The sequence below is a fragment of the Rhodamnia argentea genome, chromosome 7 (assembly GCF_020921035.1).
Source record: "Rhodamnia argentea isolate NSW1041297 chromosome 7, ASM2092103v1, whole genome shotgun sequence".
In the NCBI taxonomy this organism is placed as follows: domain Eukaryota; kingdom Viridiplantae; phylum Streptophyta; class Magnoliopsida; order Myrtales; family Myrtaceae; genus Rhodamnia; species Rhodamnia argentea.
This window is the reverse complement of record NC_063156.1, coordinates 12,845,659-12,864,868: the sequence shown is the minus strand read 5'-3', so window position 1 is coordinate 12,864,868 and position 19,210 is coordinate 12,845,659. Positions and strand designations below refer to the sequence as shown.

The 19,210-nt window shown below is 39.8% G+C and overlaps 2 protein-coding genes across 2 annotated transcripts; both read right to left on the bottom strand.

The window, feature by feature from the left end:
* Positions 1-3,501: 3,501 nt before the first annotated feature.
* On the bottom strand, positions 3,502-4,506 carry LOC115741946 (NDR1/HIN1-like protein 3). The gene has a single exon (XM_030675995.2). The coding sequence runs from the start codon at positions 4,406-4,408 to the stop codon at positions 3,719-3,721; it is 690 nt and encodes a 229-aa protein (XP_030531855.1). The 5' UTR covers positions 4,409-4,506; the 3' UTR covers positions 3,502-3,718.
* A 12,470-nt stretch (positions 4,507-16,976) lies between these two features.
* LOC115741949 (NDR1/HIN1-like protein 1) lies at positions 16,977-18,779 on the bottom strand. Its single transcript, XM_030675997.2, has 2 exons — positions 18,340-18,779; positions 16,977-17,579 (listed from the first exon to the last, which is right to left on the bottom strand). Exons 1-2 carry the CDS (start codon positions 18,673-18,675, stop codon positions 17,256-17,258), a joined length of 660 nt encoding a protein of 219 aa, XP_030531857.1. The 5' UTR covers positions 18,676-18,779; the 3' UTR covers positions 16,977-17,255.
* Positions 18,780-19,210: the final 431 nt, after the last annotated feature.

Below are 19,210 nucleotides of genomic sequence, written 5' to 3'. Positions count from 1 at the left end.
AACCACTGTCTTCGCTCCTCCGTTTATCGGTCAGCTGGTGGAATCGCGACAGAGCCATGCGATAGAGCCTTCCCTCGAACCGGGTAAGAAAGCTCCGTCAATGTTAACCTTAAAAGCTTGGTTTTTAGGGGGCTTCCAGGTAGTCAAGGATGTTCCTTCCGTTGATTCTGATTTGCAAGCTGAAAAGTTCCATTTTTGAAAGCAATGTAGGGTAATTAACGCTGTCTCCACGATGGCGGGGGGATCAGGCTTCTTCTTCTTGAAGATGTTTTCATTCCTTGCTTTCCGCATTCCCCAAAGGACCGCAGAAATTGTGGCTAGATATGGTGAGTCGTTTTGAATTTTCGCAAAATTGCATACCCATTCTTCAATTTGAGATAACCCTTTGCTTGAGATTCGCGGGTTCAGCTTTGGATTTGCCCAAATCTCTTTGGTCCACGGGCAAAGGAGACATAAATGCTCAAGCGCCTCGCCGCTCTGGTTACACAAGGGGCAAACAGGGTCGGGTACTATTTTCCTGCGGTAGAGATTGTCCTTGGTGGGGAGAGCATTCTGGCACAAACTCCACATGAAGAATCTGATTTTTGGGGGAACCCTCGGTTTCCAAATATCTTTCCGGAGGGTGCAAGGGGGAATGTAGGAACTTGATGCTTGATTCTCTATTTGAGTTGTTGTAGATGCACGAATGTAATGATATCCGCTTTTAACAATGTACTTTCCCGACTATGTATCCGGCCACACAATCCGATCACTCTCTGTTTGGGGTTTGATCGGAATTGTGAGGATTTCTTGCACCGTGTTCTCATCAAAGTGTTACGGTAAACTTAACCGGTGGAAAATTGGGTCGTTACACGTCGCCCTACCATCACCGGCAATGGGTGGGAGATGATCGACGGGGATCGCCGGCTACAAGCCGCCTTTTCTTTTCTTTTTTAATTTTTTTTAGTTTTTTGCTCATTTTTAAGTTTAATTGTCCACGTGGACCTATTTTTTTGAAAAAAAGTTGCTACGTGGACTTATTCTTTAAATAAAATTTTCACGTAACATTAAAACTTTAATAGTAAATGTCATGTAATCAATTTGGCTGGAATCTCTCGTTGTTGGCACTTAAGTGAACATCGTACATAAACTTCGACACTTCTGATGCCATTCTATTCACAAAAATATAACGACTTTATCGAGTTGAAAAAACAAAGACAGGATCTATGTTAGATTGAATTTATAATTTACCAGTAATCAAAATTTGTAATTTGAGCTTTTCAATCTCAATAGGGAACACCACCATGATTTCTCAAAATCAATTAAGAAAATACGAAACGCAAAAGCTCAAACATGTTATCTAGCTAGAAAGTTATGGATGAAATCTATGCGATAAAAATCCGAGCATCAATGGGTAATTAATATTATTTTTAAAAATATCTCTATGGAAACACTTAGATCTTAAGATAGCAAGAGGCGTTTACGTGCGCTTTGGGCCTCGAGACTTTGCTCAGGCTATGGAATTGCTGCCTTGCTGGTTGTGGGGCTGTGTGGCTTCTTCTCCTTAATTCTTGGACATCTCCATGGATGCTCCACTCACCATCACTTTCTTCCCCTTTTAGCTTCTTCTTGAGATGTATCTTTGGATTTGACAAGAACACTTGCACACCCTTTCCTGATCAATGCGCAGCATGGAAGGGGATGAATTTTACTCCAATTTTTTAAGACAATATACATCGCTTTTCAGTAGAATTTAGATATTCTATTTCTACCATCATAGAGATCATGAGATAAATACTCTTGGAGCTACCTTAATATTTACGAAGACCAAAAAGGAATATATATATATATATATATATATGATTTGTTGATTAAGAAACTGGATTGAAATGAAAAGATATTCCGAAATATCATATTGTGAAAACTTGTGAATAGAGTCAAATAATTAATTTTCTTTTTGGTACTAATCTTAAGTACTATTTTTTTTTTTTTACTTTTGGGCCGGATGGAAGGACTATTTGACTTTGTTGCATCTGATGCATGTGAGCCCAATTTTTTATGTACCATTGGATTAGATGGGATCCAAGTGGGACTCACCCGATCTAATGTTTCATGTGAGTTGAGCTCACTGAAATGGTTGTTCGCAGCGCGCACAACGGAAAAATCTTCCGGTGCAAGCTTAGGTGGGATCCAAATGAGACTCACCCGATCTTATACTGCACGTGAGTTGAGCTCACCGAAATGGTTGTTCGCAGTGCGTGCTGCGCAGAAGTTTTCGAGTGCAAGCTCCCGGCCAAATTTGAGTGTCCTCTCTTCATTTCAATTTAAAAGGACAACTATAATTTCAATCTAATTACTTTTTTTTTTTGGGCCGGATGGAAGGACTATTTGACTTTGTGGCATCCGATGCATGTGAGCCCAATTTTCTATGTACCATTGGATCATATGGGATCCAAGTGGGACTCACCTGATCTAATGCTTCATGTGAGTTGAGCTCATTGAAATGGTTGTTCGCAGGGCGCACAACGGAAAAGTCTTTGAGTGCAAGCTCGGGTGGGATCCAAGTGGAACTCACCCGATCTTATAGTGCATGTGAGTTAAGCTCATCGATATGGTTGTTCGCAGAATTCACAACGAAGAAGTCTTCGAGTACAAGCTCCCGGCCAAATTTGAGTGTCCTCTCTCCATTTCAATTTAAAAGGAGAATTGCAATTTCAATCTAATTACTATTTTTTTTTCTTTTTGGGCCGGATGGAAGAACTATTTGACTTTGTTGCATTCGATGCATGTGAGCCTAATTTTCTATGTACCATTGGATCATATGGGATCCAAGTGGGACTCACCCGATCTAATGCTTCATGTGAGTTGAGCTCATTAAAATGGTTGTTCGCAACGCGCACAACAGAGAAGTCTTCGAGTGCAAGCTCAGGGGGGATCCAAGTGGGACTCACCCGATCTAATATTGCTTGTGAGTTGAGCTCACTGAAATGATTGTTCGCAGCACGCACAACGGAGAAGTCTTCGAGTGCAAGCTCCCGGCCAAATTTGAGTGTCCTCTCTCCATTTCAATTTAAAAGGACAATTGCAACTGCAAAGACAACCCAAACGCTAGTTACCATAATACATTTAAATTCTAAAATTTTCACTTCATCTACTTAAGTCTTAAAATTTGTTGCAATGTGAAAATATTGTGTAGGCGGGGGTAACACGTCACCGTGGACCCTGCCCAATCACTGAGCGCCACATGGCTCCACGTCCCAATCTTCACTTCACTTTGTCCCCGATCGAAGCTTCCAAAAGTCCTCTTACCACAATTTCAACGCGAGCTCTCAACTTCTCCTCTTTGTCCGATTTCTCATTTTTTAATGGTCGGAAACATCGACAAATGGCGCTCCAAGGAGTCCCACCACCAACTCCCACATTCCACGCCATAATCTCTTGACGAATGAGAAGCATGACGAAATTCAATTCTCAAATTATGGCATTGTAATGTAACGGGTTGAGTCGAGCCGAGCTGAGTGCTATGAAAATGAACTCGGTGAGTTCCTTATTTATATACGAACATCAATACAAGCACGTATCCGTATATACCAGAAACATAGAGTGCGATGGCCGGAACAAACGTATCCTAATGCGCCGATAATGAAAGAATAACGTAAGCAACACGATCAACATGACCAAAAACTATAGACGGCCCCGGGAAAAAAAAAAAAAGATCGATCCATCGCCCGTAGAATGATCACCTAAAGACCCTCCAGTCGATTTCGCACTTCTCCGTCTGGAAGGTGGCCGAGGAGGAGCTCAGAGGGACCTTCAACCCGCACTTGACCCTCGGCCGCATGCGGAACGTCTTGATCCTGCCGAGCTTGAACCGCACCCTCATGTACAGCTTCATGTCGATCTTGTATACCCCAGCCGCCTTCTGGGTGTTGAAGTCGTCAGCCTCGCCCGATCCGAGCACCACCACGTGCTGGCCCTCGAACGTCGGGCTGAGCGTGGCCGTGTTCTTGTGGCCCTGGTAGAACGTGGCCAGGTCCTCAGAATCGAAGCGCTGGCCCCCGTAGAATGTCCGCGCCTCAATCCGGTCATAGTAGATCCCGATGCGGCGGTTCGGGTTCCGGATGGTGAGGTTGAGCTTGAGGTTGTAGTTGAGGAGGTTGTTGTTGGTGGTGAAGTTGAACTGGGTGAGCTCGGCGTCGGTGACGTGGAACTTGACGAGGTTGGGGCGGAAGAGGAGCCAGAAGAGGAAGGCGAGAAGGCCGACGATGACGACCACGGTGAGGATGAGGTTGAAGACGAGCTTCAGGAGGCAGCAGCCGCAACCGCAGGCGCAGTCCCCGCCGCGGCCTGGGCGGAGGTAGGAGTGCTGCTTGGGAGGCACGGCGGGGCCGTAGTAGGCGCCGTTGAGGTGGCCTTGCTTCTCCGCCATGGCAAGTTGCAGAAGAAAATGAAAAAGAAGATGAAGATGAAGATGACGATGAAGATGACGATGGAGGAAGATGAGGTATGAGTCTTGGACTCCGTCGGGTTATATAGGGTTGAGTACGAAGTGGGAACTCGCGTTCGCCGAAGTGTTGATGATTTCGTAGGAGGAGTTCTCACGCGTTAACGCGGTTTTGCTGCGAGTTTGAGGAAAGGACGACGCTGCGCGGTAACTTCCGACGAGTCGTTGTCCGAAATAAGACGAGGTCGAGGTTTCATCTTATAAAATTGTGCTGAGAGTGGGGCCTACCTCCAAGGTCTATCCCGCGTGGTCTTCCCCACCCTTGACATTTCAATTAAATCTCGACCGTTGATTTGTGAAGTTACGGTTTCTTGAATCGGCCCTTGGAAAATTTATCGACACCGTGCGGAGTAGAGGATCTTCGTCACTTCGATATGAATTGGAAGTTGAATGCTCATTTAAGAGCGGTGCATCCGTTTGGTAAAACTAAGCTTATGAGTCGGTTTCGGTATTTATTAATATTGTTCTAGTCGAAGTTCATTATAACAATTAAAGTTAGCCGCACATAAAAGAAAACCTATGAAGAAGAATCGCGCACTGATTTCGAAGTTATCATTTTATATGGCCTTATTCCAAAGTTTTGGCCTTATTCCAAAGTTTTACCCTTTGCATCTCAAAGTTGGATAGAGCTTTTACATGATGGAATGCGAAGCCGAAGCACGACCGGAGAGATCTCGAAAAGGGAGGCCCAACATCGAATCCATCAATATATCGGGAGGTTGGGAGTGGAGACACGTGAGTGAAGAAGTAGGATTTCGCTACCTACGTATAATAGCACACACAATGACTTATAAAATAGAAATAGGATGTGATCGGACTAAAAAGATTTATAGTTACATTAAAATCTTTAAATTATAAAACAAGCACATACAATTTAGTTGTTTACTATAAATTATTTTTTATTTTATTTTATTTTTGGCGGAAGAAACCTTCCATTAACAATGCGTGCTCTTAACATATTTCAAAAGGCATATCCGGGAAACGAAGCAAAACTGGGTCAATGTTGTTGTTTTGGTTGGTTGCTCTACGTCTCGTTGTCCTAAATTACTTGCCTTGCTTGACTTTTTTACCCGTCGCACGTGGCGGATTGCGACGTCAATGCTGACATGGCAAAGATGGGAGAAGATTTCTTCGTGGAAGGAAGGAAGACTCGGCAGCGGATGACGTCAAATTGAGACAACTTCGCAGGTGGCCCCTACTTACTCATCGTCAACGATCTATGTCAATTATTGTGGTTCGGTTTCGACCGGTTCCTTAGCCAACGTGTCGAGTCAGATTCCACTTGGTTCCTCATGTTTTTCGATTTCTGTTTTTTGAGTCTTTCACGTCACACGTATTGGCGTTTCATACATGGTTTTTTTTTTTTTTTGATCAAAGGCACGTTTTATTAGAAACAAACATTAAGTCATGTTACAAGAGAAGTAGACCTCCGAGCAAAGGAGGACCATAAGTACAGGGGGTGGGTACAAGAGCCAGTTACAAGGTAAAACGCCGTGCCTCTGGGCTTGGCCCAGCCAATGCGCGGCCTGATTTGCAGTGCGTGGGCATTGCCCAAACGACACTGAGGTCATAACCCGGTCCAAAAGCAGAATACATTCCTGCAGAATAGGAGATGACGTACACGCGGTTTGAAGAGAGAGGGCGTCATCGATGGAACGAGGCGATCGTTGAAGATGTCGAAGAGCAGCAACCACATTACTACTATCAGATTCGACAACAACCGGATCACGAAGTCGGCGGTTAACGCATAGACGAAGGGCCTCGCGGCAGGCAATAGCCTCAATTTGTTCTGGATCTGAAGCAGCTACTGTTAGAGCAAATCCATCCAAACAACGACCTTGTGAATCGCGTAGGAGGCCAGCCACCGCGCCAGTTTTCTCACCTAGAACGAGCGATCCATCCACATTCAATTTCCTTGTTCCCGCTGGAGGAGGAATCCACAAAACAGGTAAATCAGCACACCTCTGTCCCTTATTCGTTGCATTGCTCTGTCTGTCATTCACCCGAGTAGCTTGAGGGTGCCATCGCAAGAAGCTGAGATTATTGGCATTTGCTGCTTGTAGAACATGCCATTGATTGGGAGGCTGTTGTCGAAAAATGAATTGGTTCCGTGCCTTCCAAATTTGCCAGAGGGTGTGGGCAATGATAGCGCTAGAAGGCCGAGATGACTGAGAGCACCCAGACAACATCTGTAAAAGCCAGTCTTCAATTCTAGTGATTGTTCGTGGGATAATTTTTAGATTAAGTTGCTGATCCTGCCACACCTTTTTTGTCCAAGGGCATAGGAGCAGGAGATGCTCGAGGGTTTCAGGAGCTCGACAGCATATGGCACAAGAAGAATCTGGTAAGATCTTCCTCTTCGTTAAGTTTACAGCAGTAGGCAATGCATCTTGGGACACTCGCCAAAGAAAATGCTTGATTTTTGGGGGGATGGGTAGTTTCCAAAGAGTTGACCATAAGGTGGGGGGTCGTTGATAGGAAGAAGATGGTGCAGTGCGTTTCATACATGGTTTGGTTGGACAATTTAAGCCGCGTGGTGACAGGAATCGCAAAATGGGAGAGAGAGTTTCCTGCTCTCATGCGCTGTCCCCACCTCATTACAACCATCTCATTTATCCGGGGGGTCAGCGGTTCTAAGGAAGAGTGATCGATTTTTTATCCAATCTCGGATCGGATGGTCCTGAAACTGCACTAACTAGTTCGGTTTGATTTATGGACGGTCCAACGGAATTGATGGATTATTAATAGGTGCAACTTAGTTTAGGAGGCATCGAAGGGCAAACATACATAAAACAGCGATAATAAAAAAACCAAGAGCAGTTTAATTGGTTTTCAAGCGATAAAGCACATTGTTTTCAACTCTTCTTAGAATAAAGAGATTATCCATTCTGTTTTCACGAATAGAAAAAAAGAAACCCTTCATAGATCGCATGCTCTATCTACATAAACTCTGAAACCTCCAATTTATAAATGAACTTGAACTAATGGAAACGGGAAATGGCCAAATTATATATGATAGAAATGAACTTCAACAATTTAGTGAAGCTTGAGTCTTTCCCAACTTTTCGAAGTTTAAAAAAAAAATTGATGGATTATTAGATTTTCATTTCTTAAATACAAAATATAACCGGTTTGGTTTGGGCGATCTAGTTCCTCTTAAATCGTGTACCAAACCGAAGATCATCGGTTCTAGTTTATAGAATTGAGAATCAAATTAAACTAGAAGATACGGTTTGGTCCGGACAGTTTTCGATTTGGTCTTTCCGTTTTGCTTACCCCTAATTCCAAGTTCCTTCTAAGTTCTACCTAGAACTGGAAGCCTATCCGTTGGTGCTAGTTCCCTATTTTTTAGAACTTAAAACTTATCATGCATACCTTAGAACTCGAAACCTACCATGTCACATGTTCTAAAGTATACTCGGGTTTCACATTTATTCTTATTTGAACGATTATAGTGAATTATCAACTTTAATGACCACCATTTGCACTACAATGCACTAACCAAAACTCATATCTAGACAAACAAAGAATATGAAACATTAACAAAATAAAAGTCTCAATCATGAATGTCACCAAAAATGGAAGCTCACATTAATTGTGCCAAATTACACTCATCATTGGCCGACATGGAATATCTTATAGTCACGCGAAGACATAGAATATGAAAAATACAAAGACTTGTTCCAGGTTCCACAACCTATGAGAAAATTATCAAAAAGTCCTAAACTTATTGCACTTTTGCCAATTCAATCCTAAATCTTTTGTATTTATGCCAATTTAATTCTAAATTTTTTTTTGTACCAATACAATCCTAAACCTTTTGCATTTTCGTCAATTCAGCCCATCCGGCCATCTCCGGCCGGCCGGCGCCGATGTGAACCGGAGGGACGCTTACGTGGAACCGGCCAACGCCGAAATGTAAAGTCTATTTAGGAACGTTGCTAGCCGTCCACTGCCAATTGGCTGCCTCCGTCGTCCGCCATCATCGTGTCGCCATCTTCGGCCGCTAGAGAAAAAGGAAAAGAAAAATAAAATAAAATTACTTTTCTAAAAGAATAAATAATAATTTTTTAATACTAAAAAACTAATTTTTGAAAAAAGAAATTAATAATAACTATTTAAAAAAACAATGAAATTAAAAAAATTCATAAATTTTTAAAATAAAATTATAAAAAATTTCAATTGCATGAAAGTGATTTAGCAATATCATTTTTCTTAATAAATTATAAAAAACAAATATTCCATGATTTGGTCAAATATAGAAATATTCAAGTAATACGAATCGAGTCGGATATGAGTTAGGTCGGGTATGAGTCGTTAAATTTGTATCGTACAAAAATAGGTCAAAATGTGTTAAACGGTTCAATATAAATCGAATCATATTTAACCCGACCCACCCATTTGACACATTTAGTCATGATTAGGAAATTTGCATGCTAATATGACAAAATCGCATGCTCTAATGAGATTAAATGTTGTCGGATAATGCACGCTAATATTGAAACTGAATTTTGGGATTAGATTTATCACTATTAGTGATTCGTACACGTTACATATAGATTTAGCATTGGATCCATGCCCGTTTGTTTAAATTTGGCTTGGATGAGATTGGATTCATCTCGACCGTTTTGATTTGGAATTCACAAGGTGTATTGTATGCACCGATTGCGACCTCCTGTTTGATTTAGAATTGTCTATATTACACGATGGACTGGATTCATCCCCGTTTTGACAATTTAGAATATGCACAAGGTATATATGTTGTGCATGTTGATTTGATTTGATTTTTGGAAAGACTAAAACGGCGTCGAGTCGCTGTCTACCCAATGATGCGACGGTTTCACTCGAGGGCGGTTGGCCAAATTTTTCATGTTTTCAAAACCGAAAAAATATGTGTACATGTAAATTAGGAAACTCTATGACATTTCATGACCGAACTTAATCGAGGAATGTGGTACTGAAAGGGCGATGTGGGGGCAAGCTAAATCTTTCCTCACATTTAACCAAATTCTTGGATGTAGATATTTAGTTTTGGCAGATCGGGTGACCACCTTAGGTGACTAGTGACTCCCCTCTAATACATAGGATTTTTCTTATGTTCCTAATCGACATACGGATAACTGTGGCGAGTGTTAGAGTGGTTAAATATTTGATTCGCGGTAGCACACCCCGACATAGCGCAGGGAAGACTCTAGGTCGTAGATCTGGGGACGGAATTTTTCGAAGCTCCAAATTTTCCTCTTTTCAACAACAAAAAAAAAAAAACCCACAAAAAATTTCACCCTGCGGCTCGATGGGAGCGAGGCACTACAAATGACACAACACGTGATTGTGTTTTCCTCTATCTATTGTAGGGGGAAGATATTTCTGCCTGCCATGGCTCTGATTGACGAACTATGAATATGAACAATTGAACATCAGTCACGTACAAACTAACTAAAACATAAAATGAGAGACCGAATGCATCACCTTGCATTCGCCTTATCAAGAAAACACTATGCATTCAAATTCTGAATCAGGCTTATAGATAATGTGAACGAAAATTAACATCCTCAGTTGTATTTGTTCGATTTCTCCAAAATGAGGCAAGCTCTATCTAATGAAACATACATCTAAGATTTTTATTTGCTCCAAAACAACGGCTGGTGACGGCTAAGTTGCGTTTCCTAATTCCATGCCAGAAGTCGCATGTGCTGCTTTGGCGTGTAGCTGCGTTCATTGAAATCTGGCACCTTATCGCGGATTCTTTGTCCGCCCCAAGTCAAAAGTTTGTGTCGACGAATTTGCCGTCAACGAGTTTCCATGATTTCGAAATCTGAACCACACATCAGAAATACTTGAGCAAAACTCAAAGATTAGTAAATTTATTACTAAGATCATTCTACCACGCCAACCCAACTATTGCTTATTAAGTAATAATATTTGAACTTTGGTTCTATATGCATTGTGATCTTTTAACTTTAACTTAATGTGCAATGTTATCCGTGAACTTTTAATTTGTGCACTGTGATCCCTAGACTTTTGGCACGTGCTCAAAAATGTTCAATATTGTCATTCCATCAATTCAAGTTCATGGACAACATTGATTATTTTCATACAGTACAAGGACTAAATTGAGCATGTACAAGGACTACATTGCACATTATACTAAAGTTCATGGCCACATTGAATAAATTTAAAGTTGATGGACCACATTACATGTTGAACCAAAGTTCATGGACTATTTGTGTCATTTACCCATTGGTTTTCTCACCTTCAAAATTGATTGAACTTATTGACGAGTGGGATGATTTGGCTTCGATTGACGGGGACGCCGTGCTTCCGACATAACTAAAAATCTCCCATACTCAAAAAGCTTGATTTCTTGCACCGTGCTTAGTCATTGATTATGCTTTTTTTGTGGGTATTTTGTAATTTTGTGAGCTCGACTATCTTAATCATCATTTAAAGAAATTTACTTATGAGTGAACAAATCTAATTATCTTTTCATTTAACCTGTTTTTCTATGTAATCAGTTAATCATCCCAAATAAATTAATATAACCCCATGTGAATCTTCTTATTTTTCTTCTTATGATAGTAGATGTGAAAGCTATAGGCCGAGATCCACAGATACGACCGAGAGTGCCCATTCAGACGGACGATAGATCCACAGAGTGGAAGGAAGACAAAGTACAACTTTACTTCCTCACCAGACAAGTTGCACTCAACTCCAAGGCAGTCCTTTTTTTTATTGGGAGAAATATGTCGAGAGTTCAAAAACTTATTATGTAAGCATAATTAAATTTTAAAACTTTCAAAAAATGTAATGAAATCCTAAAATTTATCAAATTAGTAAAATCAAGTCATTCCGTTAATTACACTTTTTGAAAATTTTAGGATTCAATTACACTTTCGTGATAAGTTTTAGAACTTAATTACAACTTTTAAAAATTTTAGGACTTGATTGCACTTTTTGATAGTTTTAGAACTCAATTGAACTTTCATGACAAGTTTTAAAGTTTCTATTACACTTATCCATTCTTTATTATAAGAGCTCCACACTCGTGACGGAACATTCGATTTAAAATGAGTGATAGTACAAGGTTTAGATCTTTGAAATCGTTTAATTTCGTTGTGATTGCAGTCACGGTTCATCAAAATTTGAGGGTGAGATTAAGGGCCGGCCATATTTCATTTTTGAAGGAAAAAGATTTACTTTTTTTAGAGGATTGAGGATTTGATTGTTCACACGCGAGGGATGCTCTGAGTTTTGACATAATTTATTTTGCTCCCGACTGTTTTCATTTTGATTATAGAAGAACATCCCAAATTTCAAGGCGAAGTTGACTGTCATAATTTTATCCAAGGGAATCTTTCATAGTGACACATAGTGATGTCTAGAGTTTTTAAAAAATCATCGGGGGGTTCTCTCATCTTTGATAGAATGTCAAAATCTCCACATGATTCCTCAATTGTGGCATCTAAAATTATGAGAGCGGTCAATGAGTTATTGAGTTTGGCATTTCCGAAAGAATCTTCAGCATCACCTTAAATAATAGGCTTAATACCACAAAAAATCAAAAACTAATACACCTATGATAAATTTACATCAAACTAATTCTTTTATCACAAAAAATCTCAAACCGATACACATGTAATAAATTTATCACAAACTATTTTTTTGACAACTAAAAATTCCAAACCGATACATCCGTAACAAATTTACCAAAAACTAATTATTCCGACCAACAAAAACCTCAAACCGTAACGTATGTGACAAATTTACCATTCGTTAGTTTCCGTTAAATTGGATTAATACTAAATTGATACAATAGTAGGTAAAAACCCCAAGCGTGTACATCCAACAACCGCCACATTTCATCAACTCAGCAATTTGACGATAAAATTTAACAAAAACTAACGAATGGTAAATTTGTCACGTATATACCAATTTGGGATAAATTTGTCCAAGCTGTACCAATTTAGGATTTTTTATGGTCAAAAAAATAGTTTGGAGTAAATTTGTTATAGGTGTGTCGGTTTGAGATTTTTCGTGGTATTAAACCTAAATAATACCCATCATAAGTACCTCTCTAATATGAAGTATTGTCCAACTACTAAATTTTGTTTGCAATGAGAATTTTGTTTTTCATGCACGATGTCCGTAATATGTGCGTGCAAGACAATCTTTGCTAGTTTTACTGCTTTGTGGCACCATGATGTTGGAAAATAGCTTCAAATGGGATGAACAATGGAATTGGACTTTGAGGTGTGATAACACTCTCTTTAAAGATTTATTTGCCGCACAACGTTGCTAATGATTTTCGACAAACATTCTCTAGGATACAACAAAGTCTCGGGTGAAATAGCAGATGTAAATTCCAATATTTCTCCAGGATCTCTCAAAGGAAACAATTGGAGAAGACAAATGTATTTTCTTTCAGAAAAGCGAAAATTGAAAGTTCTGAAAATTGAAATTATCTAATGAACGAGAAATGTTCATGAATTGATAGAGAAAATCTTTGAACAGACACAACCTTTCGAAGATTAAAGAGTTATGTCCAAATAAACACGACCTTTAAAGATTAAGCGCTTATGTTCGAACGGACATAATTCGAACACTCATTTTTAGATATTGTAAGAGCACTTTGTAAACAGTTGCACTGCTCCAATATGGCATAATGGTAATTGTTGATTAGTGTTAAATTTAATTCACATGCACACTCACATCTTTTCGATGTGGGACAAAGCACCTCTTAATTTATTTTACAAGTAAACTACCAACACATGAGTGGTAGGTTAAGTACATTAGATCCACCTCAATCAGGCATTGACAGTTGGAGGTCCTCTACATCTCCGAAAGGAAGCAAGTCGAGAAGTTCCCTCTAGACTTAAAAAGGGGTGGAATTCCACGTATAAGATGTTGAACAAGGAGGGTGATTTCTTCTTCAATGAAGAAGATATTGGGATGGTGAGATTGGCTCTGGAATATGCATGATGGAGACGCCAATTGATTGAATATGAACTAACTCTACCCATGGATGGAGATGATGCGCTCATCGAGCAATGCCCAGAAATCGGTATGGCTTTTATTAGGTCTTCGTCATCATCTACCGAGTAAGGTCGAGATGTATTTGATAACGAATGACTCCGTACACATTCAAGGAGATTGCAGAGAAAACGTCGAGCTCGGAAGTGATGGAAGAACAGAGCTTCGCATTGCATTTTTCTGATCTTTTCCACCATGGAGCATGACCTACTTATCCTACTGGCGTCAATGATGCCATGGGAGTTCACTTTCATTCCTTGCCAAAAGATTATGGAAGACCAATGGCTTTAGCTTCACCTTGAGGGATGTAGAAATGGCTGTTTATTCCCGGACCTGGGCCAACGTGCAGTCTGCAAACAGTGTCATCAAACATTTGTGTGTCAGCCAAACAACGGGCCGTGACCTTTGTGGTGGAACAAAGAGCCCAATTTCCATCAAGTGGGCCGTGTGAGTACTGATGAGTAGGTCCCACGGAATGTACCTATGTGATGTCCAATGAAATTTCAAATGTTATTAGTATGCTTATATGTCGGGAGAGTTACCTAAAAGTTTTAAATCAATTGCAATTATGTTAATTCGATCATAAACTTTTGCTTTTATCAATTGAGTCCTAAACCTTTTGTAATTGTGCAAATTAAATCTATTTAACTTGTTGTTGCTAACGTGGCAATTTTTTTTTTATAACATATTAATTTTTTGATTATTTTTTTTTTTGTCTCTTTTAGGGTTTGCGTCAGCAGTCCAGCTGGCCATTGGCCCTCGGGAGACAGCCACGAGCCCTCGCCAGCATTGAACGAGGGCTCGTGACCCTTGACTAGTCGCGGTGAGGGCTCATAGCCGTTGTCCGGATCCGGACAAGGGCTAGCTACGGGCAAAGGCCGGCAGGGCGCCGGCCCAAACCCTAAAAAAAAAAAAAAGGAAAACAAGATAGAAAAAAGTTATTAAAAATATTAAGATACTATTAAAAAGTTTGCCACTTCAGCGCTAGCCAACCAAATTGACTAGATTGACACAATTCTAAAAAGTTTAGGCTTGGATTGGCCAAAAAAAAAAAAAAATTAAGACCGAATTGGCACAATTATACTACATTTATGATTTTTTTGGTAATTTTTCTCTTATAAGTTATGTGTCGTGTTTTACAATGTATAATGCAATGTCTTAGATGTCCTAAAAATATGAATGTTACCATTTCTTGCATTTTCATTAAATATCATAATATATAGACTCAAATTTTTAATTGTTTCTTTGATTTTTTTTCATATTATTTTTTGAAATTTTAATTAAAGAACTGAGCCAACAGTGATGGGTCCCGCGGCTCGGCATGGGACACCGCTAGATGGAAGACATAATGGAGTGGTCCGAGACAAAATTTCGTGATTGCTTGAAGAAGCGAATGCACAAGATTTTAGCAAGAGGACCCAACAAAGTAAAGATGAATTCAAACAAACAAAAATTGAAAATTTACGTAATCCCAATTTTAATTGGGTGATGAGAAAGCAACCGCTCGAGCGCGGACGGAGGGTTAGTCCTTTTGTTGATGGCACGCGGACTTAGACGTGGCCGGTTCCGGGTTTGGAACCGCTAGTTCTGGGCCGGTTCGGGTTCCGGTTCGGAACCGCCGGTTCTTAGGCCCAACGGCTCTTTTCCCCCGGGCCTTCTCTTTTTTTTTTTTTTTTTTTAAAAAAAAAAACGGGCATGTTCTAAGCGGGTCAATGGGTTGGTTCTGAGCCCCGGTTCCATTTTGGCAATGTCTACGCGGACTGTCCAAGTAGCTAAAAAGTGCTTTCTCTAATGGGAAAGTGATATAAATAGTTCATGAATTTTGATTTAGCATATAATGCGATCCATCGACTCGTAATTATATCGAATATTTACCAACAGTTCATAGATCACACCGAACGAATTAAAAATTCGGAGATCACGTTATATGCTGAGTTAAAATTCAGAAACTATCTATATCATTATCCCATCACTAGGTATTATTATTTGCACGAACTAGCGTTTCAAAGGCATTTATGGCGATAAAATACTCGCTTCGCTTTGCTCGGTACATCGCGATGCCAAGAGGTAGCCTTTTCATCACCAATACCTATCTCATCAACCGGTTTAACTCTATGTCGGCCACGTTACTAAATACATTACCTTAAGGTTCGTCGTCGTTCTTCTATTTTGATCGGTCTCACGTTATATTTGCAGTTTCCTAAAGCGTCGAATACATTCAAAATGTCCTGACGGCAAGGGACGACGAGCTGAATGGGACTGTGAGTCCCTTTCTTTCAGATCACATGATGGGTCACGAGATCAAGTTAAAGTGACGGCTGCAAATCACCGCCAATAAAAAGCCACGTGAGAAATACGTCACTCCCTCCCCCCGCACGATCCTTTATAGCATAGCCAATTTTTGAGAAACCTCTCAATCAATTTTAAATGTATTATGGATATCCCATTTCAATTCTAAATTATTCAATTTTTTCAATTTCGTTCTAATCATCTATTTGAAATTTCAATATAATTATTTTGATCGATTTTCGTCTAAAATTTCGAGCAAAAATTGGAAGTATGTATTAAAATTTCGCGTAAATATTTAGGACGAAATTAACAAAATTGAAAAAATTATGATTAAATTAATATCCACACAATAAGTTAAGAACTGATTAGGCAATTTTCCTGTAAACTTCTTTACAATATTTAGTGAAGACAATATGTATACTGATCGGGACAAAAGCATTCAAATCAATCCGGAGGTAAGTTTTGTTTGTTAATCAATATTGCAATACCTTCTTCCACTGGATCGGAAAGTTAGGAGCCTCATGAAGTACCTTATCATAGACTCATATTGCTAAGGACCATTGATCCCCGTATATGATGTAACTTCTTATTAGTCTAAATATATCCTCTTTTAGAATACGCTAGAAATTTATCATATCACTTAAATTCCATTTGTTTGATAAAAATGAATAATTTGAAATATATATAATTTTAAAATGATGGTAGAATCTTTTAAGAAAATAAATGAATGAAAAATATTTTATCGCTCATGAAAATATTTTTAAAAAATTATTATTGGTAACAAAAACTCTTTTTCATTAAGCAATTATTTTAAGTAATACAAATAATCATTTTTTAAAAAATAATTTTTAAATAATTTATTTTTCACGAAATTAAAGAAAATATTAATATATTGTACTTTCCCACTCCTCGCCTGAAAAAGATTCTTTGTAGGCAGGATAAGAGTGGCAGTCAGCAGGCAGACTTTGGTCCGATCATGGTTTGGCCTTGCTACACATTTTGGACACAGATGAGGACCCCATACACAATACATGTCCAGTCTCAAAGCGAGTTCATTTTATGAAAAACTCAAAAATTGAAAAATACTTTTCAAAAAAGTATCGCTTATGTTGCTTAAAAAATAACTAAATTAAAAATATACCCATCATCTACGACAATAAGGATGCGTAAATTATAATCGATAATAAAAATACCTTCCATTAATTAATTTTTTCTAAGCGATATAATCAACCCTTTTCCGTATAACTTTTCCATTATTATCTCCTCTTTTCTGGCTATAAACCATTCACACCCGTTTTATTTTGCTCTTTCTGTCTCAGATCATCGAGCTTCCCGTAACATGTCATTTCCCAGCTTATTCCTCCACAAAATGTACAATTCAGGCAGCTGACCCCTGTCTATAGCTGTGAACAACATAGTGGAGCATTACATACGGCTACCAGAAGAGCCCGAATCACACGGCGACGCTGCATTTTTGGGCCATCTGCAACTTGACGGCGCAGTGTCCGTCTCCGTCTCCGCAGGTAGCAGGCACCTGCGTCGACGTCGACGTCGCCGTGCTCTTGGGGAAAATTATGTACGCCGGACACTTGACGTACAGGTGGTAGCGCCCGGAGGTGAAGGTCCCGACTTTCCACCTCACCCGCCCGTCGATCTTGATCATCAGGAAGATGGTCCCTGCCGCCTGCTCCTGGGTCAACGCCATCGAGTTGAACGGCGCCACCGGCACTGCCGTCCCGTAGACAAAGGGAGACCACACGTCCACCTCCTTGTGCCCCTGAACTCATTTTATCCAAAATTAAATTAACGTTCCGTTTATTTCATCGAAAATGAATGGTTCGGAAAATATTTTTCTAAAAGTGATTGCCTACATAGCTTGAAATAATTAAGCAATATAAAATATTTTCATTTCGATCCAAATATTTTTCGTTTATTCATTTCTATATGCAATATAAGTTATCAATTTATAAAATATATTCTTCAAACATCTTATTTTCCACGAAACGAACAAAGACCCAAAAAAAAAAAAATTATCACATTTACATTGTATGCGTCGGCTAATGTCGGGTAAATTACAGTTTGTAATTTGTATGTTCCTGGGGAAAATTTCATACATACATATCTGTGTCGCTCTATATGAAGTTTATAACTCAATCTGGAATAAAATCGATTGAACCAATCGGACGTACTTTCTAAATATAGCGACTTTCCTTCTACTGCGAAAATCATTATTTGGCTAAACATTTCTATTTTATTGACCAGAATAAACATTTCTAATAATAAAAATTCACCGTTAATCTCCAATCTCCATAGACACCGCCTTAAATTATTTTTAAGTCCGCAGATAGTGATCATGCTAATTAAATTCACGCAGCTATTAGTAATTTATTTGCAACTAATGAATACTGTGATTAGGAATATTTTATTTGGAGAAGTATATTAAACTAGTAATCCCACACAGTGGCCAGGCCACAAAAAGAAAGAGAAATAAAGAAAACACAAAAAACAGATCAGGGGAGTGACTGAGCTCAGTTCACCTGGTACGACGGAGGGATGGAGGAGCGGAGGGTGATCTGCTGGTTGCGGTAGATGGCGTAGATGTCGAGCTTGTCGTAGTAGACCCCCATCCGGTGGTTGGGGTTGCGGGACGAGATGGTGACGTGGATGTTGGTGGTCAGGAAGTTGGGCACGGAGGCGTTGAAGGCGTAGACGGTGACGTCCTGGAGGACGAACCGGGGCTTGTGGGGCCTCAGGGCGGCCCACACCACCAGTATGATCAGCAGCAGGAGGAAGTTGAACACGAGGAGGCCGACGCACAGCCGCCGGACCGTGCTCCGGCCCTCCCCATAGTGCTTCTGGCACTCGGTCGACATCGAGGGCGGCGAGGCGGCAGCGGAGGAGAGCTGAGATTTGTGCAAGGAAGGAGAGAGGGAGCAAAGGACTCAATAATGGGACTGAGAGAAGATGGGAAACGCAGTGGTACTATTATGTAGCAAGTGGCAGGTTTCTTGAACCTTCCTTTTTCCTTTTTTGCTTTTGCTCAAGTTGGGGATGCGTTAAGCGTGATGATGATGATAAACAAGTTTAAGCGCTTTAAATGCGCAGCGAACATGATTTGTTAAAATGCCTGACAGACATAATAATGTACAAGGAATCAGAAGATTGTACAATATAAAGTGAGAAGTAAAGTTGGAATTTATCAACTTCTTTTGGAGTAAAAAGTGTGAAAGTCGGCAATAGTGTCGCCTCTAGGGATTCGCGCTTGAGGATCTTGTGGAGGAGAAAAATTCAGAACTGTAGTCGGTGGGCCTGCCAGCATCTTGGCATCTTTTGGTTTACAGCACGCATGTAATGGGGGTGCATCCGTTTTATTAAAAGTTGGTGGATGAAGCTTTATCTGAATGAAAG